The following is a 19,446-nucleotide window of genomic DNA, read 5'->3' as shown; positions in this document are numbered from 1 at the left end:
GGTTGAGAAAAGGGGATGAATGTCTCTCTCATAGGACTGTTGTGGGAATGATATTCGGCGTGTACATCTGTGTGCATGCATAAATATTTGTCTTTTCACTGTATTCCAGAGCTGGGCCCCTCTATTCTTGCATCACTGCCAGAGCCATCAAGCCACCACCCCAATCAAATCAGTTATTATACCCCCACCAGGCTTCACTTTCACATTGAAATATTGCTCATTCCCCTGTGCATAGAAACTCCCAGTGTCTAAAGCACTGAGTGGTTATGACTCCCACCTGTGAACTTTTCCCACCTCTCCTTGTAGCCCCTTGTTCAGTCATAAAAATCTTTCACTTAAGTCAGATCATCTCCCTTTCCCTAATTCCCACACCTCTGTCTTTGTTGCAGGCGTCACTTGCCTCTGCTTAGAGCCCAATCCTGTCTCCCACTACCTTTCAAGGTCCTTCTAGTTGGTTCTAGGAGGACCACTGTGAGTTTCGTCTCTATGAAGCCTTCTCCCACCAACTATCACCCCCTTACTAATCTCTCCTTTCTCCAAACCGTTACTGCATGTCAGAGTCCATGCTGCATAATATAGGCTCTATTTAACTGCTCTGTACCATTTCTGTCTGTTTCACAAATGCTACACTGGATTGTGTCTTCTCCAGGACGAGGACTGCTGTTCTGTGCTGTGGTGCCTGCAGTGTCCAGCTCTATGCTTAGCAGCTAATAGGCGTGCTGGTTGACTGCAGCAAGGAAATCTTTACAGGACTGTCTTATGATATGTCAACACAGGCCAGTGATGCCAAAGATTAATAACCAATCATTATAATTTCATGTTTTTGAAAATTATTAGAAACAGGTGGTGTACATCTTCATGGTGACAGTAAGAGAAATGAGCATTTTCATCATAATAGCAACTAACATTGGTTGAGCATCAGCCATGGGCTGGGTACTGGGCTAGGCACTTTGGTGCATTATCTCATTTGAAACTTGCCATACCTTCCCCACGCATATGCCTTCACTACAGATGAGGAAACCGAGGCTTAGAGTGTTCAATCTCTTACCCTGACATGGAGCTCCTGGGGGTTGCTAGAATATGAACCCAGGACACTGACTCCAAGGCCCATGCCACCTTCTGGGTACACAAGGAAATAGAATCTCCCTTGTCATCTCTCCCATGCTTTGGGCCTGTAAAACCTAAAGGGCTGGAGAAGATGAGATGGTTGGAACAGGGATTCTGTATATATCAGATACCCAGAAAGCTTGACAACTTTCTCCTAACTGAAAATGGCAGGTCACAATTTCCCAAAATATAAAGAAATGGTAGAAATGTTGGAAGTTAATTTACTGGCTGCAAGATAATATGGTGTTGTAAGAAATTTCATCTTGTGAAGTGACCTGTTTTCTGTATTTTGTGTGTACAATTTTCTCTTTATTTGGAACTGTTACGAGTCAGACGTCAGTGTAGATTTGCTTCAGTCAACCACTGAAGAGGCGTGGTGGCAGAGGGCTGACGAGAGCAAAGTGGATTTGTCCTTTGGTGCTGGCCACCAGCGGGATGCTGTATTGCACTTCAAACACTGTAATGCTTTTCTGCAGTAAGTGCAATATGTGTGATCAAGTAACAGAGCAGTGGAAAAAGAGACACTGAAATTATTTGTCAATGTTTGATATGTAGAAATAAACATACTTCAAAAAGTCAGTCTCCCACTTATACAAACTTTCAAAATTTAATTAAAATCTTTCAGGGTAAAAGCAAAGCTTAAAGTGATCGAGATTTGTAAAAGCTTATTGTTTTATGTGTGCAAACGTGTACATTTGTGTTTTGTGTTTAAAGTTTTCTTGGCATGGTGGGCTGGAAGGAGCTCCACTGCCCATCATGGGCATGCTACCAGAAGAAATACAGCTTTTAAAGTAACTTCTGTTTCTAGCACAGTAGGTGCTTTTCAAGTCTTTGGATAACAATGATTTTTTTTTTAAGATTTTATTTATTTATTTATTTTATTTTTTTTCCTTTTTCTCCCCAAAGCCCCCTGGTACATAGTTGTATATTCTTTGTTGTGGGTCCATCTAGTTGTGGCATGTGGGACGCTGCCTCAGCGTGGTTTGATGAGCAGTGCCGTGTCCACGCCCAGGATTCGAACCAACGAAACAGTGGGCCGCCTGCAGCGGAGCACGCGAACTTAACCACTCGGCCACGGGGCCAGCCCCGATAACAATGATTTAAATGGAAAAAAGCCAATATATTTTGTGTGCTTCTAATTTCACATCAGTAGGAGGAAAAGTAGAAAAGGAAAAAAACCCACAAAACTATGGAAATACATGAGCATGTCTGCACAGAGGATTTTGGTTTCTTAATATATAATATTTCATTTTGGTGTCCTGAATGGGTAGTTCTTTTTTTTGGCCAACACCCTGTATCTGCTTCTCAGTCCATACCCCATATATAGTTTAGGAAGCTGACTAATTAACCTCTATTGGATCTAATGAAAAAGAAAGGCCTGGAGTCAGTGTAAAGATAATGTTTACATAGCAGCTAAAGTGTCCTGAAAATTTTTATGTGGGGAGCAATACAAAAAACAGAGTCATCTCCTATCTCCTGGGCTGAACTTTTGTGATATTTTACAGTAGCTCATTTAACTTGAGTGCACAGGTCTAATGAAAGAAGTTGTAGGATAAAAAGGTAGAGCCGGAATGTGTATCTTTGGTGTCCTTGAAGATCTGATCAACTGTCATACTTTCCTAAGCTTCTGCAGGACGGAAAGGGAGGAGGCATATGCAGATAACTAAATTATACATGAAGTCATTAAACCTCAGCCTTCACTTCTGATTGAGGGATTGCTGCAGTCCTCAGGGAGAGCAGAGACAAGATGAAAAAATAAATAAATGAAAAACCTCATCACGTTATACATTTCTGTGGAAATGTAATTGCTTGTAAGTTCATTTCAAGTTCTTGGGATGTGCACATTGCACGTAGCTGCTGAAAATACAGAAGGGGCCATGCCAGCCAGCATCCTGTGAACCTGACAGTGACCCTCAGGTGGAATGGGCACAGGAGAGGCAGGGGGCTCACCACTGATGCTGATGTCCAACCCTGCACGCCCTGTTTAGCTCCCAACTCTCCTGTCTAGTGAAATGTCCGCTCTTTTTCTTGACCTGGTTCTCCACCCACAGTTGCATTTATGTAGCTAACATGTACCATTTACTTCTTTTTCAAAGTGGTTTTGTAACTGCCTCCTTTGAAAGCAAGTCTAAATAGACAAAACTCTTTAGGAAGGTTGTGAAATGCCCTTTTTTGAAGGTCATGTATCCTGGAAAATATTTGCATCTGTCGAGGATGATTTAAATATGAGTATTTTGAAAAGGTCGCAGTGCAATAATGACCTCTCTTGAGGTCATCTTCTACCACTAGGAATGTGAAATGGAAAAGGCATGAAGTCGGCATATGCGCAAGACTTCACAACTTTGAGGCCCGACATAGCAGACAGAGCAAGAAAGCAGTAAGACTCTTTTCTGACCCTTAATTAACTGCCAGGACTCTGCAGATTGCTGCTGGCTTTTCATCATCCCCATATAGTTCTTAATTAATGCTGGCTGCCGGAGTTGCCCACCCTGTATCGTTACAAAAGAAGCCCTAGCTGAGGAGTGGGTTCGTAGCCCATGGACCACATTTCCTTTCATTTGATGCTGTGTCTTGAAGGCTATGGCTGTGCGGTGTGCCTGCCTCTGTGAGTGGGTCTGTTTTGTCAACACATCCCAGGTCTGCAGTATTGAAGCAGAATGTCTCCCTGCTGCGTGAACTACAGCCTCACTAAGAATTCAGTGATAATAACACTCAAAAAAATTAAGAATATGAATGTTCAGTATGGAAAAGATGTTCAGAGAAGCAAAAATTGTGTGTGTATATCCACCACTGAATGTCAGGCTACAGCAAGAGACCTGTGTCTGCCTGAGCCAGGTTTTCTGTTTCCGGCACTCCGATGACTGATTCCCGCAAAACATCCCACTTTGCTTACGCCAACCCTACGCTCACCAGCCAGTGTCAGCAGCAGCGTAACAGCTCGGCTTTCCGGGTAGTGCCACTTCATACAGCACCACGGATATAACGGACACTTGGAAAGAAAGTATCCCCGTTTTAAAGTAGAACGTTAACATTCGAGGTTACACATTGGAGTCACTTCAGTTTCATACCTGCACATCCATGACTGGGAAGGATTCAGCTCTTAAGTGCTAAGTTTGTTAGTTTGCCTGGGCTGCCATGACAGACTAAGGGGCTTAAACCACACATATCTATTTTCTCATGGTTCTGGAGGCTAGAAGTCCATGATCAAGTCGTGGGCGCCTTGATGAGTGGGTTTCCTCTGAGGTCTCTTTCCTTGGCTTGCAAATGGCTGCCCTCTTGGTGCTGCTTCATATGGTCATCCCTCTGTGCAAATCTCCTCTTTTAAAGACACGAGTCGTCTTGGATTCGGGCCACCCATATGACCTCATTTAACTTAGTTACTTCTTTAATGGCCTTGTCTCCAAATACAGTCACATTCTGAGGTACTGGGGGTTAAGGCTTCAACATATGAATTTGGCAGGGAGGGAGACAATTCATCTCTTAACACTAAGAAAATTACATTTCATATCCAGGAAGGCTGAGAGATCTTACAATTTGAGACCCAACCAAGGGGCTTTTCCTGAGAGATTGGGAGAGGCAATCCTCTGGCAGCTCCTGTCCGTCAGCCTCGCTGGTTTGCTATAAATCATAACCTGAGCTGTCCAATATGGCAGCTACTAGCCACGTGTGCCTATTTAAACCTAAGTCAATTTAAGTTAAATAAAATTTTGAATTCAGTTCCTCAGTCACCCTAGCCTCATTGCAAGTACTCAATAGCCACAAGTGGCTAGTAGCCATTGTATTAGAGAGTGAGAATGTAGAACATTTCAATCACTGTAGAACCGCCATTACATTTCCTGTTCTGGAAGGGCCATGCTCAATGGCTTTGGCAGTCATTAAGGTCATCCCTGCAACAGGTATCTTACAGCTATGTGCTTTGTGAGCTCTCTGCTGCGCACATTAAAAGTGGGGACATGGGCCCTCTCTTCAGTCAACACATACTCTAATTGTGATAAAAATAACATAAAATATTGGGGCTGGCCCAGTGATGTGGTGGTTGGGTTCGTGCGCTCCACTTTGGCAGCCTGGGTTTTGCAGGTTTGGATCCTGGGCCCTGACCAAGCACCGCTTGTCAAGCCATGCTGTGGCATTGTCCCACATAAAATAGAGGAAGGTTGGTACAGGTGTTAGCTCAGTGGCAATCTTCCCCAAGCAAAAAGAGGAAGATTGGCAACAGTTGTTAGCTCAGGGCCAGTCTTCCTCACAAAAAAAAAAAAAAAAAGCTTAAAAACAATAACATAAAATATTAAATGTCAGATCTGTAAAGAAGGTAAGTGGGACATGCCAGTAGCCACAATAGAATTTTGGAAGAAAAAAAGATCAATGGAAACTGGAGAAGAAAATGCATAGAAGAGGTAGGTTTGAGCAAAGTACAGTATTAAGATCAACTTTTCAAGGCAAGGCAAGGGAAGGAAGGGCCCCCTGCTAGAGCAATGTCAGGTCCCTCATAAATTAGAACATAGATAGGCATGGAAGACAGCTCTCATTATGACCTTTATCTTGGACCTACATTAATGTCGATGCTTTCATTCTCTCCTTTTCACTTCTTAGCTTCTCTTGTTCCTTTCTTAGCCTTTCCTGTTCATTCATTGGTACAACCTTGGGCTCTTACACATCCTAGCAGATCTACAAAGATTTCCTTCTTTCTACTGTCTGCCTATAGAACTGTTTTGTTCCTGCTCTCCTCCTCAATTTACAGTAGGATGCTTGTTGCAAGATTACCTTCATGACAACCAGATCAATTGAGCAGGGCCCCTCCTGTAAGGACGGAAGTCTGCTATCCAGTACCATGGCCACGAGCCACTTGTGCTAGTGAGCACTTGCAGTGTGCTGGAGTGACTGAGGAACTGAGCATCAGGGCTAGAACCCCTTTGGGTTGTTCAGGGAGCTTGAATGAGCCATACATTGAGAATCAGCAGCTTCTTTTGCCTTAGCCCTTTCACAACAGCATCCTTTCTCTAGAGCATACAGAAGGCATTCAATAATCCTAGGAAATGGGGACCACCTCCCAGTTTATTCAGAGGTGGAAGTGGAGTAGGGAAGGAAGGGCACTGAAGAGTCATCTTGCAGTACCCGGGTTATGGAGGTCCACTGATGCATTAAGAAGGCGTCTGATGTCTTAAGTACAGATACTAACACTGAATCACTGATTCAATGTTGATTACTCAGTTATAATTGCTATTCAATTTAGTAATTTAATTTTCAGACATTACAGATTTTTGCAGTGTTTTAAATCAAATAAAAGTTATTCTTTCGGGACCTAATACTTGTTGAAGAGTTTTTAGACATCACACCAAAAGTGTGATCCAAAAAGAAAAAAATTAGGAAACTGGACTTCATCAAAATTAAAAATATTTGCTCTGTGAAATATTGTGTTAAGAGGATGAAAATACAAGCTCTAGTCTGGTAAAAAGTATTTGTAACCCACATATCTGACAAACGACTTGTGTCTAGAACATGTAAAGGACTCTCAAAACTCAACAGTAAAAACACAAATAACCCAATTAGAAATGAGTGAAGACATGGAAGACACTTTACTAGAGGCCATATAGAGGGCAAATAAGCACATGAGGAGATATTCAACATGGTTAGCCATTAAGAAAATGCAAATTAAGACCACATGGAGGTACCACTACACACATATTAGCTAAAATAAAAAATAGAGACAATACCAAATGCTGGTGAGAATGTGGAGACACTGGATTGCTCATAAGTTACTGATGAGAATAGAAAACGTAGAGCCACTCTGGAAAGTAGTTTGGGGTTTCTTAAAACATTAAACATGCATTTAACATTCTACCCAACAATCGCACTCCCAGGCTTTTATCTCAGAGAAATGAAAACTTACACCCTTCCCCACTAAAATGTCATAGAATAAACAGGCACATTGTACTGAGTTCTGTTTCCTGGTTTTGATATTGTACTACAGTGATGTGGGAACCATTGGGGAAAACTGAGGAGTACATGGGACCTCTCTGTAGTATCTTTGCAACTTCCTGTGAATCCACAATTATTTAGAAATAAAAAGTTAAAATTACTCTTTGGTATAATTTAAAATTCATTTCAAACTTATTGGTTGCCAACATAGTGATTCCTTAGCTCACTGGTGATGATAATTATAAGGTTAACTTTTATTTATAAATATATTGGAGTCTCTTTTCATGAGCGTAAGTTACAGCTGTAACAAGACAATGATTAAAGGATTCCTGTGTGTTAAGAAGAGACATCTATGAGATGTGACAGATAAATAACAGACATATGATTATGTAATATCCTCGCGCGATTATGGTAAAACCCCTAGAGTAGTGTTTAGAACATAGCAAGTATGCTGCCCTTGTTATCGTGTGTTATTATTAATATGATCTGTTCTTATTAATACTACTGAATTGATAGCTTATTGTGATTTCACTAAAAGAATTCTTAATGTAATCAAAATATTTTGAGCCAAAGTTTTTTCCTTATTACACTTCTTCTTGGCCAAAATTCAAATCCCCTTTCAGGGATTCTCTTTGCTGAAACAACAATCTTTGGATATTCTGTTTTATGATGGAGACGGTAATGCAGGTCCTCCAAGGACATTAGATCTCTGCTGTTTGCATTTCAAAACTGACCCTCAAGTTTACTTTAATTTACTTTCAACTATCTTGCCTTCTCTAAAATGTTTTAAGGTAGGACTTCTAATGACACAAAGCATCTTATTTTTAGTGTAATACCAAACCTTGTAGTTCTAAACAAAAATTTGAACCATATGCCCCCAAGGTTTTACTCTAATATCTGGTTCCTTGAATTAGAGCCAAGTCTTCATTTTTTAAAGCATCAGCAGATTCTAAATACAACTTTTGGCTACTTGCTTTTATCATTTGACCTTGGTTCACTTAAACTAATTGTTATCCTTTCAGCAGATTGTGATTCTAAAGAACAACAATAAAAACTATGCTATAGGACTTGAGAGGAACTTTTAAAATTCTGAGTGCCATGCCCTCCTTGTAGAGTGTGACTTTTCAGCATTACTCTCTCAATCATGATGGTAATTTACTTAAAACTAGATATAAGCATATAATTTTTGAAAACTTTTTGAAGAGTGAGGCCTCAAAAAAATTAAATTCAAATACATTTATGATGTGGGAATCTTCTGATTTATAATTGTCACTTTTTTATTCACTTAATACTTACAGAGCTCCTCCTATATGGCAGGTAGATGCTCAGTACTGAGGCTCCATAAATGCTCAGCCCCTCTCCAATGGGGCACCTGGTGGCGAGGAGAGAGGCCTTCATGCTTTATGCCCCGTGCATCACCAGAGAAGTTCTACAGGTGCATACGTTACACTTATCACGTGACAGTTGTATGGCACTTTATGTGTACAAGCTCCCTACATGTTCTTTTCACTGACATTCATTGGTTTGAATACTGAAAGCAATCCTGTGAAGTAATTTAAATCATGGTAGTATTTTCCTACTGTATAAATTAAAACCACATTCACTAACTGCCCTGTGGCCACACACTCGGGAATCAGTCAGAAATGGGATTTAAACGCGAGTCCTCCGGTCCTAGATCCCGCGCTCTGTCCTCTCCTACACCGTGCTGTGAGCCAAGATGGACGGTGAATTCAGAGCTCTCCCCAAGTGTGAGATGCAGACAACCAATGATGTACAAGGTGAATTTTAGGAGGTCCACTCACAAGGCATAAACTGTGCTGAATTTCAGGGTGAGAAAGTGATTGCTTGTCCACTTAGTTCTTTCAATCCTTTGATTCGTCAGTGGGCCTTGGTTTGGGGTAGTGTTTTGACATCTCTCTCACCCGACGTAGTAGAGGCCTCAGGCTCAGAACACAGCCAAGCTGTACTGCCCGTCTGAGATTAATATCATTGTTTTGTTTTCATTGTATTTACTTTTTCTGTTATCTTTACCTGTGGTGTTTTGGCTTTCCATTTACTGTAATGATAGGAAATTTCATTTCCAAATAAATGTATTTAAATCCTTAAATAAATTAGAGGGAAGTGGTGAAGGTCGTTCACCAATGACTACAATTTGGGCAGAACTTGTGGTTGCTGCAGACCCCTCTCTCATCATCTCTCACCTTTCGAGGGTTCTTGTTTCATCTTTCTGTTTGCCTGCGCAACTTCCAATCCCAAAGCTTCCTGCTGAGATGATAACAGTTTGTAGGGAGCACATTCAGGTGAGGAAGGCGTTCCACCCAAGGTCTGTAGTAAGATGATTTCTACCAATAATGTTTAATCTGTTTGAGAGGTGAATTCGTTCCTTCAGGATTCCCCACAGAGGTTGTAAGTGGCTCTATCTCTATGGAGGGGTGATCAGCAACATGTAGAGACTTCCACATGCAGGGATTTCTCCTCTGTGCCTGGTGCAGGCTCTTTATTTTGACTTTGTTTAGAATCCCCTCCTCGTGCCTGTAGACTAAGGCTGAGAGCCAAGACTTTCCTCACAAGAAGTAGTCGATGGACCTGTAAAGTAGTGGTGTCCACAGTCTTCAATAAGAAATGACGTTTGGCTACATCAGTCGATAAAGGAGAACAGTTATGACTCTGATTTCATAACGGGTTATAATTTTCAATGAAAATGTTTGCTTTTAAGAGTAGAAGTTGAACTTTTGGACAGAGTAAATTGAGATTCAATTATTTTTCACTAAACTGTTTGAAAAGATATGTCTAACCTTGATTTCCAAATTTCTAAAATAATTCTTCCTTCTAAATTTTTATCTTTAATTGTCATGACTTAAGTACTACAGGCAGAGCCTGGGAATTGTGCTGATAGGTTTTATAAATTAATAGATGTCAAAAAGAGAGTCACAAATCTCTCATTAAAATTCCTTTTTCTGCTACACTTATTCATTTCCAAGTCTGTCATGTCTAAAAAGTGTCCTTACATTTTCAGTCACATTTGGTAAAACCTATGTGCTGTGATTTCTGAGGTGAGGACATTTTAAAACTCACAGTTCTCCAAAAACAAGGGCAAGAACAAAACAATGATCACCCCACTTCTAAATCCCGTGTAGAATCAGTGCAGGAAGAATGTAGAGGCACTAGCAGAAAAACCGAAAAGGACTGTGGTCAGTGAGACAGTAACAAAATGGCAGCAACGTCAGTAAAGATTTGTTGTCATCAAAGGCTCAAGCTTTAATATTAGCACAAGAACAGTAATTGCTGGCCCTGATTAGGCACTTACTGTGCACTAAGTGTGTTGAGTGTCATGGTCTTTATGGCCACCATGCTGTCAGTTTTCAAATAAGAAAGTGGCAGGTGCCCAGGTGTGTTTTCAAAAGCTCACTCTGGGAGAAGTGTGTAGGCTGGAGTGGGGTGAAGCAACCAGGTAGAAAGCTACTGCAATAATGCAGGCAAGAGATTGATAGGAACTCAATGTTTCTGGCGGCTCTCAGAAGGAAAGGAGCAGCTAGATTTCTGTAAAAGCATCCATTTGTTCTCTGGATGTTTTAGGGGGGAACTCTTCCTAAGGAAGGCCCCTTGCTTGTCTCTGAAGATTCAGGCACCCTTAGCACAAGCTCGCTGACGAGTCACTCTTTCAAGGCAGGTGCAGAGGCGGAGTAAATTACAGTTCTCTAGTGGTATTAACATCGCAAACCCTGGCAAGATCTCATCTGAAGGGAAATGAAAATTGTGCTCTCTCTGACATGTGGGTGGCAATCCTGGAGGTAGGACTCAAACCCAGAGTGATCTAGAGAAACTACAAAACAATTGAGTCAGACACTTTCACCTGCGTTTAAAGCAAAGCAGTCCTCTTTTTGGTGCCATCTGTGACAAGCAGCATATTGACATCACTGTTTTGACACCCTTCCAATTACTGTAGCCTCTTGGAGGTGCCAGGGTAGTACAGTAAGTATAGGGCCAGCCCCAAATTCCAGAATCTTTGCAAAATTGATTGATCTCATGATGTCCACCATGATCAAGGGATAGGCAATGCCTAACTCAAAAAAGTAAACTTCAATCAAGTTTTATATAATCAGTATAAATGCTTCTAATATATCCCTTGCAGTGGAGCCACTCCACTACCCCAGTCCTCATTGCGTGGGACGCAGCAGGGCGCCCTACGACGACCATCTGGAAGAATGAGTCTGCAGGTGTAGCCTTTGAGTTTCAAACTGATGAATATCCTTGTGATGAGCCCTTGAAAGCCTCCTTCAAGGACAAGTGCCAGGGAACCAGGGACTCCCTGGAGCTTCTTGCTGCCTCTGCAGCATCAGTGGGTGAGGACTTCATCACATGTGCAGGAAGGCAGGCTTCCAGCCCTAAGAAGGCTTCCTGGATGAGGAGGTGCTGGGTACAGCTGAAAATGGGAGCTCTTCATAATTAAGCTCTCTTCTAGAGAACAAAGGGAAGAGAAAGGCAGGCCAAGACAGTGTTGAATATTCCTGAACAGCTACTCTCTGCCTCTTAAAAGTAATGCTCAACCAAACTCACCCCAATTATATCAAAATAGCCCCCCTTTTAAAACCACCTTCCTGTGCATCAGTCTATATAATTCTAGGGAATATTGGCCTTGTCTGTGGAATGTTCTGAAACAGCCAATGCTTTGCAGTTACCGTTTTCACCACTTTTTACTCTCTCACTCTGGTGAAGAGTATTTTTTCTCTCCAGCCACTTGATCAGTGGTTTTCAAATATTTTTTGCTTCGATATGCTTGAAGAATATGTCACATCATTAGTGGGAGCTTCGACTGCAGTAATTCTGAAGGTAGAAAGAAAAGGAGTTTTGAAATTGGGCAAATTTAAAGAAAAGCAGGTAGGTTGAGGGAGCCTCCAGGGTACACATAGCTTCACGGTCCTGGGGGAATCACTGTGCAGATGGTAACAGAGCTATGTGGAATCGAACAGGCTTATTCCATAAAAAGTGGAAACCCAGAAATGCCTGGTGGCTCATGACCCACTGCAAGGGTGACTTCAGAAAGCTGCCTGCACAGTGCCCTGCAGTGGGCATGAAGCCACGTGTTCTTGGCCAGCTCTGCAGACAAGTGCCAGAAGTACTTGAGTTCAAAGCCAGATGACCTTGGGTCCAGGGTCCCAACTTCTGCTTACTGGCTGCATGATCTCAGGCAATCAACTTCATGCTATCAATCCTAAATTGCTTATCTACCCAGCAGGAATAAAAATGCTTACCTGATAGAGCTTCAGACACTCATAAGCAGATATTATTCTACAGGAAGTATATGACGTTGCTGTGAAAAGTCACTCATTTGGAGTAATCTTCAACAGAATAAAAAAACATGTTCTAGAGCTCAGCCAAATGTCAGGGGGAACAGTTTCTGGGCACTAAAATATCATATAATTTTTTTAGGCTGCAAACCTCAATTCCATTATCAAAAGAGAAAGAGATGTTAGGTAGAGCAATATGACAGCTATTGTCAAGATCATCACCTGCCTGAATCCTGCAAAGAGAAAAATTCTGCAAAATTTGGAATTTATTGAGTTGCAATGAAACATGGCCATTTGAAGTGTGAGATCAGTTAGCAACTTCTTCAAAAATATCAAGAAGTTCACATTCAGATTTCAGTTTGTTTAGAAATAACAGTTCGTGTGTCTAGTTCTTGTTTTCGCCGTCTTCACCTCTTTTGCCCTTAAGGCATCACATGCTCCCTTTGGCTGCCCCCGTCCAGGGTATTGGATAATGACAGTGACTGGTGACCACTGCTGCCGCTGTACCTGGGCTTCTGGGGCCACCTTCCCGATGGCACTCCACTCCATGGCCTGTTGGGCAACGTTGGGGTCTTCAGTTGGTTCACTGCAACAGCAATCAGTAGTTTCTGACCCAGTAAAATGCGGTGCTTTGAGGAACCAGAAGAGAAGTTTGGGCCAAAAACAAAGTTCAGAGACGTTGCATGCCCCAGTGGGTTCATCTTCTTTCTTTCAGGGTGATGATTTTAGTCATTTTACATGCACGGTTTGATTCATTGAGAAAGGAAGGCGAAGCTGATTTGTGGAGCTTCTGAGAGCACTAGCCCCACCCTGCCTGGAAGCACACGCGCCTTACCTGCAGGCTCCTCGACCTGCGTCCCTTTCTTCATGGCAGCTTTTCTGTTGAATGGGACTTTTTTCTCCTTTTGTAATATCTTGGAGCTGTGGCATTTTTAACAGACTGCATCATTTTGGAGTAACGCTCTATTGAGATGGGCAACTGAGAAGTATTAATTATATCCTGCGGAAGATGACGGTGGTATCCCAGGTGGGGGAGGAGGCTACTGAATCACAGAAACATGTTTCCTGTGCAGAAATAAATGGCTGTGTGGGGGATGTTCAGGCTCCTTCTGCCCGAGCCCTGAGCCCTTGCAGAGTAAAGCGTCTCAGAGCGGGGAAGTTGTTGGCATTCGCTGGAGCTTGCCTAGTTTCATTTTACTGTTTCAGAAACTTATTACCCTTGCAGAGTGGCTCCCCAGTTTGCTGCCTTTTCTCAGTGTATATGATCTGAGGTGGTCAGAGGAAACACTTTAATTACATTTTAAGTAGAGTCAAAGCATAAGTATATTTATGAGAATTCTAACAGAGGGTGCAGTGGGCCCATTAACTTAAATCCCCAAAATACGCAGTGTTTTTTTCATAAATAAAAGTCCACAGTTTGTATGTGAAATTGTATCGGCATATTAAAAATCTGCCCTAAGCGCTAAATATTGCCTAAATGTGCTTATTGTATTTACAATTCCTCTCATAAATAGTGTCCTGGGAGCATGGGCCGTCCTCTGTCTCCCAAACCTGTCCCACCAGCTGCCCCGAGGGTGAGACGTCATCAGTCGCCACAGGATGATTTTGGCCGTATTTCCCGTAGCCATCGCATCAGCTCTCTCATTGGGCCGGTTTTCAAAGTACCCCCTGTGCTTTGGTTGAATCTGATTTAGTGAACCTGCTCATAACTTTTGTTATGTTGTGAACTCCCAGCTGCCGAAGGGAGCACACGAACTTAACCACTGCGCCACCGGGCCCTGCGTAATTTTAGAGGAACACATATAACTTTTGACCTTCTTGAAGATAAAAAAATAGCTAAAGAACTTTTTGTTCTTTCCCAAAGAAAAATGCACAAAAGTCATATAAAATGTGCATTGATTTGCTTAATTTATTAAAAGATGTTTAAAAGCCAAAAACTATGTGAAATAGGACATAGTAGAATGATTACATAGCAAAATTATTTAATTTTCCTCAGACATATTTTGCTGGTGAGTTTTTTAGTGACTATCTGTCCATCTCATGGTGTACAAAAAAAAGGAGACAAGTAGTCAGAGAAGGTTCAGTTTCTCCAGAAACAAAGGAATGGAGGAAGCATGTCTGCTGCCTCGGAAGTCACATCTGTGTGCGAGGCCTGGCTGTGGACCAGACAGGAGACAGTATTCTACAGCACTGATGACCTGCATTCCTGCCACGATTGTCATTCTTGCTTAGAATTCCCAAGCCAGGAAAGTAGCCATCGGCCCACAGTGTGAGAGACCTATATATCATGTCAATTTCTCTGAGTGCCCTTTGGCTCTAGAGCTCTAGATAAAGTTTTATTTTCTAACTAGAAATTTTGTCCTACTTCAAGCATAAGAGGGAGTCAAGTCTAAGGTAAATATCTTTTCAGATATTTTGAAAATGTATGCTAACAAAAAACTCTAACATTTAAAACTGGATCCCTCTTAGAAAATAAAAAATATAATCATCACCATAACAAAAGGAAACAAAAGCCAAGTTAGCCCATCCGGAAAGCCCTTCCTTCCTCTCTCTGGGCTCCACATAGGTATACTACTTATTTTCCAGGCCAAGGATAAGGACACATGGTCTTAATGATGCATATGTATTCATGGGGAGATTGGCAAATAATTGGAAGCAGAGCTGTTCCTGAAAGTGCAAGACCTGGTCACCATATATATAGAAGTCAGAACTCTGTGGATAGCACTAGCCATCTGATCTGTTTCTTGGAACAGCTCTTTTTTGTTTTGATTTGCTTTTGTTTAAGACAAAATGCATTTAGCCACTTAAAGTGACTCACATAATTCCTGCATAGGAAGTTGGGGAGGCTCAGGCCGGAACTTCCCCTTCTGCTGTGGCCCTCCTGCTGCTGCTTCGCTGCGGTGATGATCACGTTGTCCTCACAGATAGCAAAAGTTCCTATCTCGTAAAAGTAATCAACAATGAAACAAAGTTTACTTGACATCTTTCATTTTGTCTTGTTGTAAACCTTCCTTTAGAGACAAGGAGATGCAATCTAGGTATGGAAAGCAGTTGTAGGCCATGTGTATTTAAGTAGATTTAACACGGTTTCCCCTTCAAAGTCCTTGTCAGGGTAGAGGTGGGACAAAAAGATCCATGGCATAAGAGTCTGAGCCGTGAAGGTCTGACCCAGGTGGTGTGTTGTGAACTGGTTGTGGTCTTTTCTTGTACCCCTTGGCTGTAGTGCAGGGAGGCTGGATCCAGGCCTGACCCCTCGCATGAGGACTAGTTGAGAGGATGGACTCCTTCATTCTGCAATCGCGTGTTGATGCCCACCATAATCAGTGCTCGGGGATGGGCAGCACTGGGGCCCACCCCTATGAAAACATGCTGGAAACTACGTGTAGTACTCAAGTGTAAGGAGATTGGCTATTGTTTCATTGTTGATTCATGTCTGTTTCCTGGTCATCAGTTAAATGAAAACAAGCAAATTAAAATAGCTGTTTTTAAAAGCAAGGGCTATTGGAAATCCTATGATTACCACAAATGCTAAAGAAACACAGCTGGGATGTGAGCAACGTGCGGCACAGGACAGCGTCTGTTTGTCAAGAACGGAAGGGACTGGCGTGGCTCAGTGTGGATTTGTCTGAGGTGACTGAGGAGCATTTTCTTTTACTAGTTCAACAAATGCGTCTCCCCTAATCCACTGTTGACGCCTTTCTCCTCTCTTTCTCTTCCACCCTGTGACAGGGTTAACTAGTGACCATGGACCTATTGGAAGACAGCAAGTTCTCCCTCAAAGACAGCTTCCTTCTTCATCTTCCTACAATAAACAAAATGTGAAAACTTTAAGAAGGGTGGAAAAGGCAGAAGGAAATGAAATTCGTAATTACATCATGACAAACTCAAAGTCAAATTAAATTGTTATAAGGGAAGTCAAATAATAGTTATTACTCAACTGTAAAATGATTGTCATTCATAGAGTAACAAAGACACTATTCAGAAAAAGAGTGTGACTTTAAAATCCCTACAGCTATTTTAAGTGCACGTTATATAGGACAATGGAAGTTACATGTTTAAATAAATCCCATGATCATATAATGGTGTTGTTCTAGGTGGAATTAACTAGTGATTTTTACTGCTAGTATTTCTAGTGACTTAATTAACCTGAAAGTGTTTTTACTTGCATTTGTCCTGCATCATACAGTATTTTACCCTTCAGTTAGCAATGTATATTGTGAATTTGTTAATATACCTGTAGGTATATAGTACATCTGATCCTGGCCTGCCCCCATGTTTTCTTCAAGATCATAAATATAATGTAAAAACTGTTATGATGATAAGGTGTCAAAGATGATCATGATGGGACCTGAAATTAGGACGGGCAATTTAAAACTGTAATCTTTTTTTTTTAAAGTAATTTTTTTTTTTTAAGATTTTACTTTTCCTTTTTCTCCCAAAGCCCCCTGGTACGTAGTTGTGTATTTTTAGTTGTGGGTCCTTCTAGTTGTGGCATGTGGGATGCCGCCTCAGCATGGCCTGGTGAGTGGTGCCATATCCTCGCCCAGGATCCGAACCAGCAAAACCCTGGGCCACTGAAGCAGAGCGTGAACTTAACCACTCAGCCACGGGGCCAGCCCCTAAAACTCTAACTCTTATGTTTGCCCTGTTATCCTTTCACTCTTGCATGTTATAAAATAGTGTGTCCTCCCCTTCTGTTTTGTTGCCTGGAAGTCCTGGTGCCAGTGGGACAGAGCTAGGACAGGGCTCTTTTCCAGCCAGGCTCTGATGAGGGCTGAGCTGTGTGGTATCAGCGGTATCAACACACAGCAGGTCACAAATAGGGTGTGGACTTCACAAACTAGCAGAATGAAATCTGCAAACTGTGCACACACAGGTTTTCCAAGTATTTGAACCACTCACACACTTAAGCTGCAGAAGTTAAGTTTCATTTTGAGATCAAAGCCAAAAAGACTGTCACCAAACACTGCAGTCAGTCATTCATTCAATAACTGATTATCAATCAGATTCCTACCATGAGGAACAGCCTCTGTACAAACGCAGTCCCGGCCCTCAGAATCCAATCTGGTGGCAGAGACGGTAGAAGGCGCCGAGCACTGTCCTCTGCGTGATCAGGTCTGTGCGAGATGCAGGTGACCGGGGCTCACTGTAGGGTCTGTGAGCAGATGTCCCACCTAGTGCAGCAGCACCAAGGAGCGGTTTAACTAATAAGGCATAACTGGACCCATAGAAACGAATAATAAGGAGGTCCTGTTGAACCACAGACTAATCACTAAATATTGGTAATTGGTGGAAATGGCCAAGACGGCCAAACACCATAGGTGGGATGGAGATTAGGGGAGTAGAAAAGAGCCTCAGTTCTAAAGAGACAACTTAAAAAGCAATCCTGACACATGTTTGAGGGTGTGAGTTCCTGACGTCACATCTCTGGCCCTAAAGCCAGAGTGGAACAGCCCCACAGCATTTTGGAACAGTGCCTTCCTTCATCCGCTCCACCTTTATGCTGTCTTCCTTCTCTTTCCTCTTTCCCAATTGGTGCCAAGAAGTATGAGTAGCTGAAGCAAAGACAAGAAATCAGTTTTACTAAATGTTTCTTGCTACCAGCCTTCTTCCCATTTCCTCCTTATTGACTTGGCTACCTGAAGGTAAAATGGAATGCGGCTGAAATGGAACTGAAAGTCCTAGATTTTCTTTCACTTGTCAACTGATAACAGAGTACATTTTCATTATAACTTGAACAGGAAAAATATATGTCTGACTAATCACATGAAGATTAAAGACCCTGGGCATAATAATGCCAAATCCTTAAATAAATGGACATCTAAGGTACATTAAAAATGAAGAGAAAACTCTGGCAGAATTTATTACAAGATTTTAGCCTTGAAGTCGTGAAGTCTTAGCTTACCTACTGTCACAGTTTTAACCAAAAATAACTTTATTTCAGTTAGCAATTGGGAAGAAAAATGATATCTTTATATGTCTTAGGAGAATGTTGAAAAATGGTAACATAATTAAGAAATTGAGAGAAAGGTCATATTTTTCTCTAATGAATATTCAAGTAGGATAGGGAGGAGCACTCAGCAGTTTTTAATGGATTGTACAGATAAATTGTGGGTCACTCTTCAACCCTGCTCCGTATTTGTACCACAGGACCTAAACGAAAACAAAAGCTAAATGAAATATTTCAGATGTAAAGTAGTTTAATAATCAATTATCCCATTCCCTGAACATTCTTTTCCTTCCTGACCCTTGGTGTCCATTTCTTGAGAATGTCCTCCATCATTGAGCTCCCTGTGTTTCCTGCACCAAATTGTATCCCTTAGTGTCGCTCTTTTCCTTCCTCCAGAGCTTCTTTGAAGGGCAGTCTGCACCATGGGACTCTGCTAAGAAGGATGAGAACAGAATGAAGAACAGATACGGGAACATCATTGCGTGTAAGTGTTGCTGCTGTAATTGCACTGTAGTATAACTTTCTTTTTGCATCTGCTAAGACTGACCACCAGCCTCATGCAGTGAGAATTTACGGTGCAATTACTGCCTTCATCCTGCTGGAAAAGCTAGTGTTATGCTCCTATTAAAGAAAGCAGAAACTACCTATATACCCCCCCTCTGTCAATGTGTCTGTCCTGCTGTGGGGCTAGTTTTACTTTTAGATTTAAGGTTTGGGTAACGTAGGTAATGTTAAAATGCTGAAAAGGAAAATGCATTTTAGAAGGAGTAAACATAACAGTCTTAATGTTTCCCAGCTGCTACGTGAGAATAAATAGAAATAACGATGCACAGCATGCCTTAATGCCAGGAGCTCGGGGTTCTCAGCAAACAGGGACTCATTCATCCTCTGGACACTTGGGTTAGGTAGGTCAGTAATAGCCTCATTTTAAGGACAGGAAACTGAAACTCAGAAGTTAAATGGTAGTCCTCATATCACAACACTCATTAGCAAAAGAGCTAGCATTATATCTCAGAAATTCCCCATTGCGGTGAGACTGAATGTTACCAATTCATAACACCTTGGAAGGTTCTTAAATCTAGCCCAACCTCATTAATGTCCTGTAACGATGCTGAGGCGCGCGGTCGATTGATGAGCCTCCTTCTCCCAAGGCTGAAGCCATCCATCCTCTGCAGTCACCGCACT

The 19,446-nt window shown here is 41.8% G+C and overlaps 1 protein-coding gene across 8 annotated transcripts in view; it reads left to right on the top strand.

Moving 5' to 3' along the window:
- The window catches only part of PTPRM (protein tyrosine phosphatase receptor type M), a 779,977-nt gene that overhangs the window by 664,995 nt on the left and 95,536 nt on the right, over positions 1-19,446 (top strand). For all 8 annotated transcript variants that reach the window (XM_044773425.2, XM_070513580.1, XM_044773424.2 and 5 more), the window contains one exon: positions 18,658-18,745. In XM_044773425.2, the coding sequence (XP_044629360.2) occupies positions 18,658-18,745 (88 nt within the window). The remainder of the gene's footprint in view (positions 1-18,657; positions 18,746-19,446) is intronic.

Source organism: Equus asinus, chromosome 7 (genome assembly GCF_041296235.1).
Source record: "Equus asinus isolate D_3611 breed Donkey chromosome 7, EquAss-T2T_v2, whole genome shotgun sequence".
NCBI classification, from domain to species: Eukaryota; Metazoa; Chordata; class Mammalia; order Perissodactyla; family Equidae; genus Equus; species Equus asinus.
The sequence above is the reverse complement of the archived record's forward strand: the minus strand, read 5'-3'. Positions and strand labels throughout refer to the sequence as shown.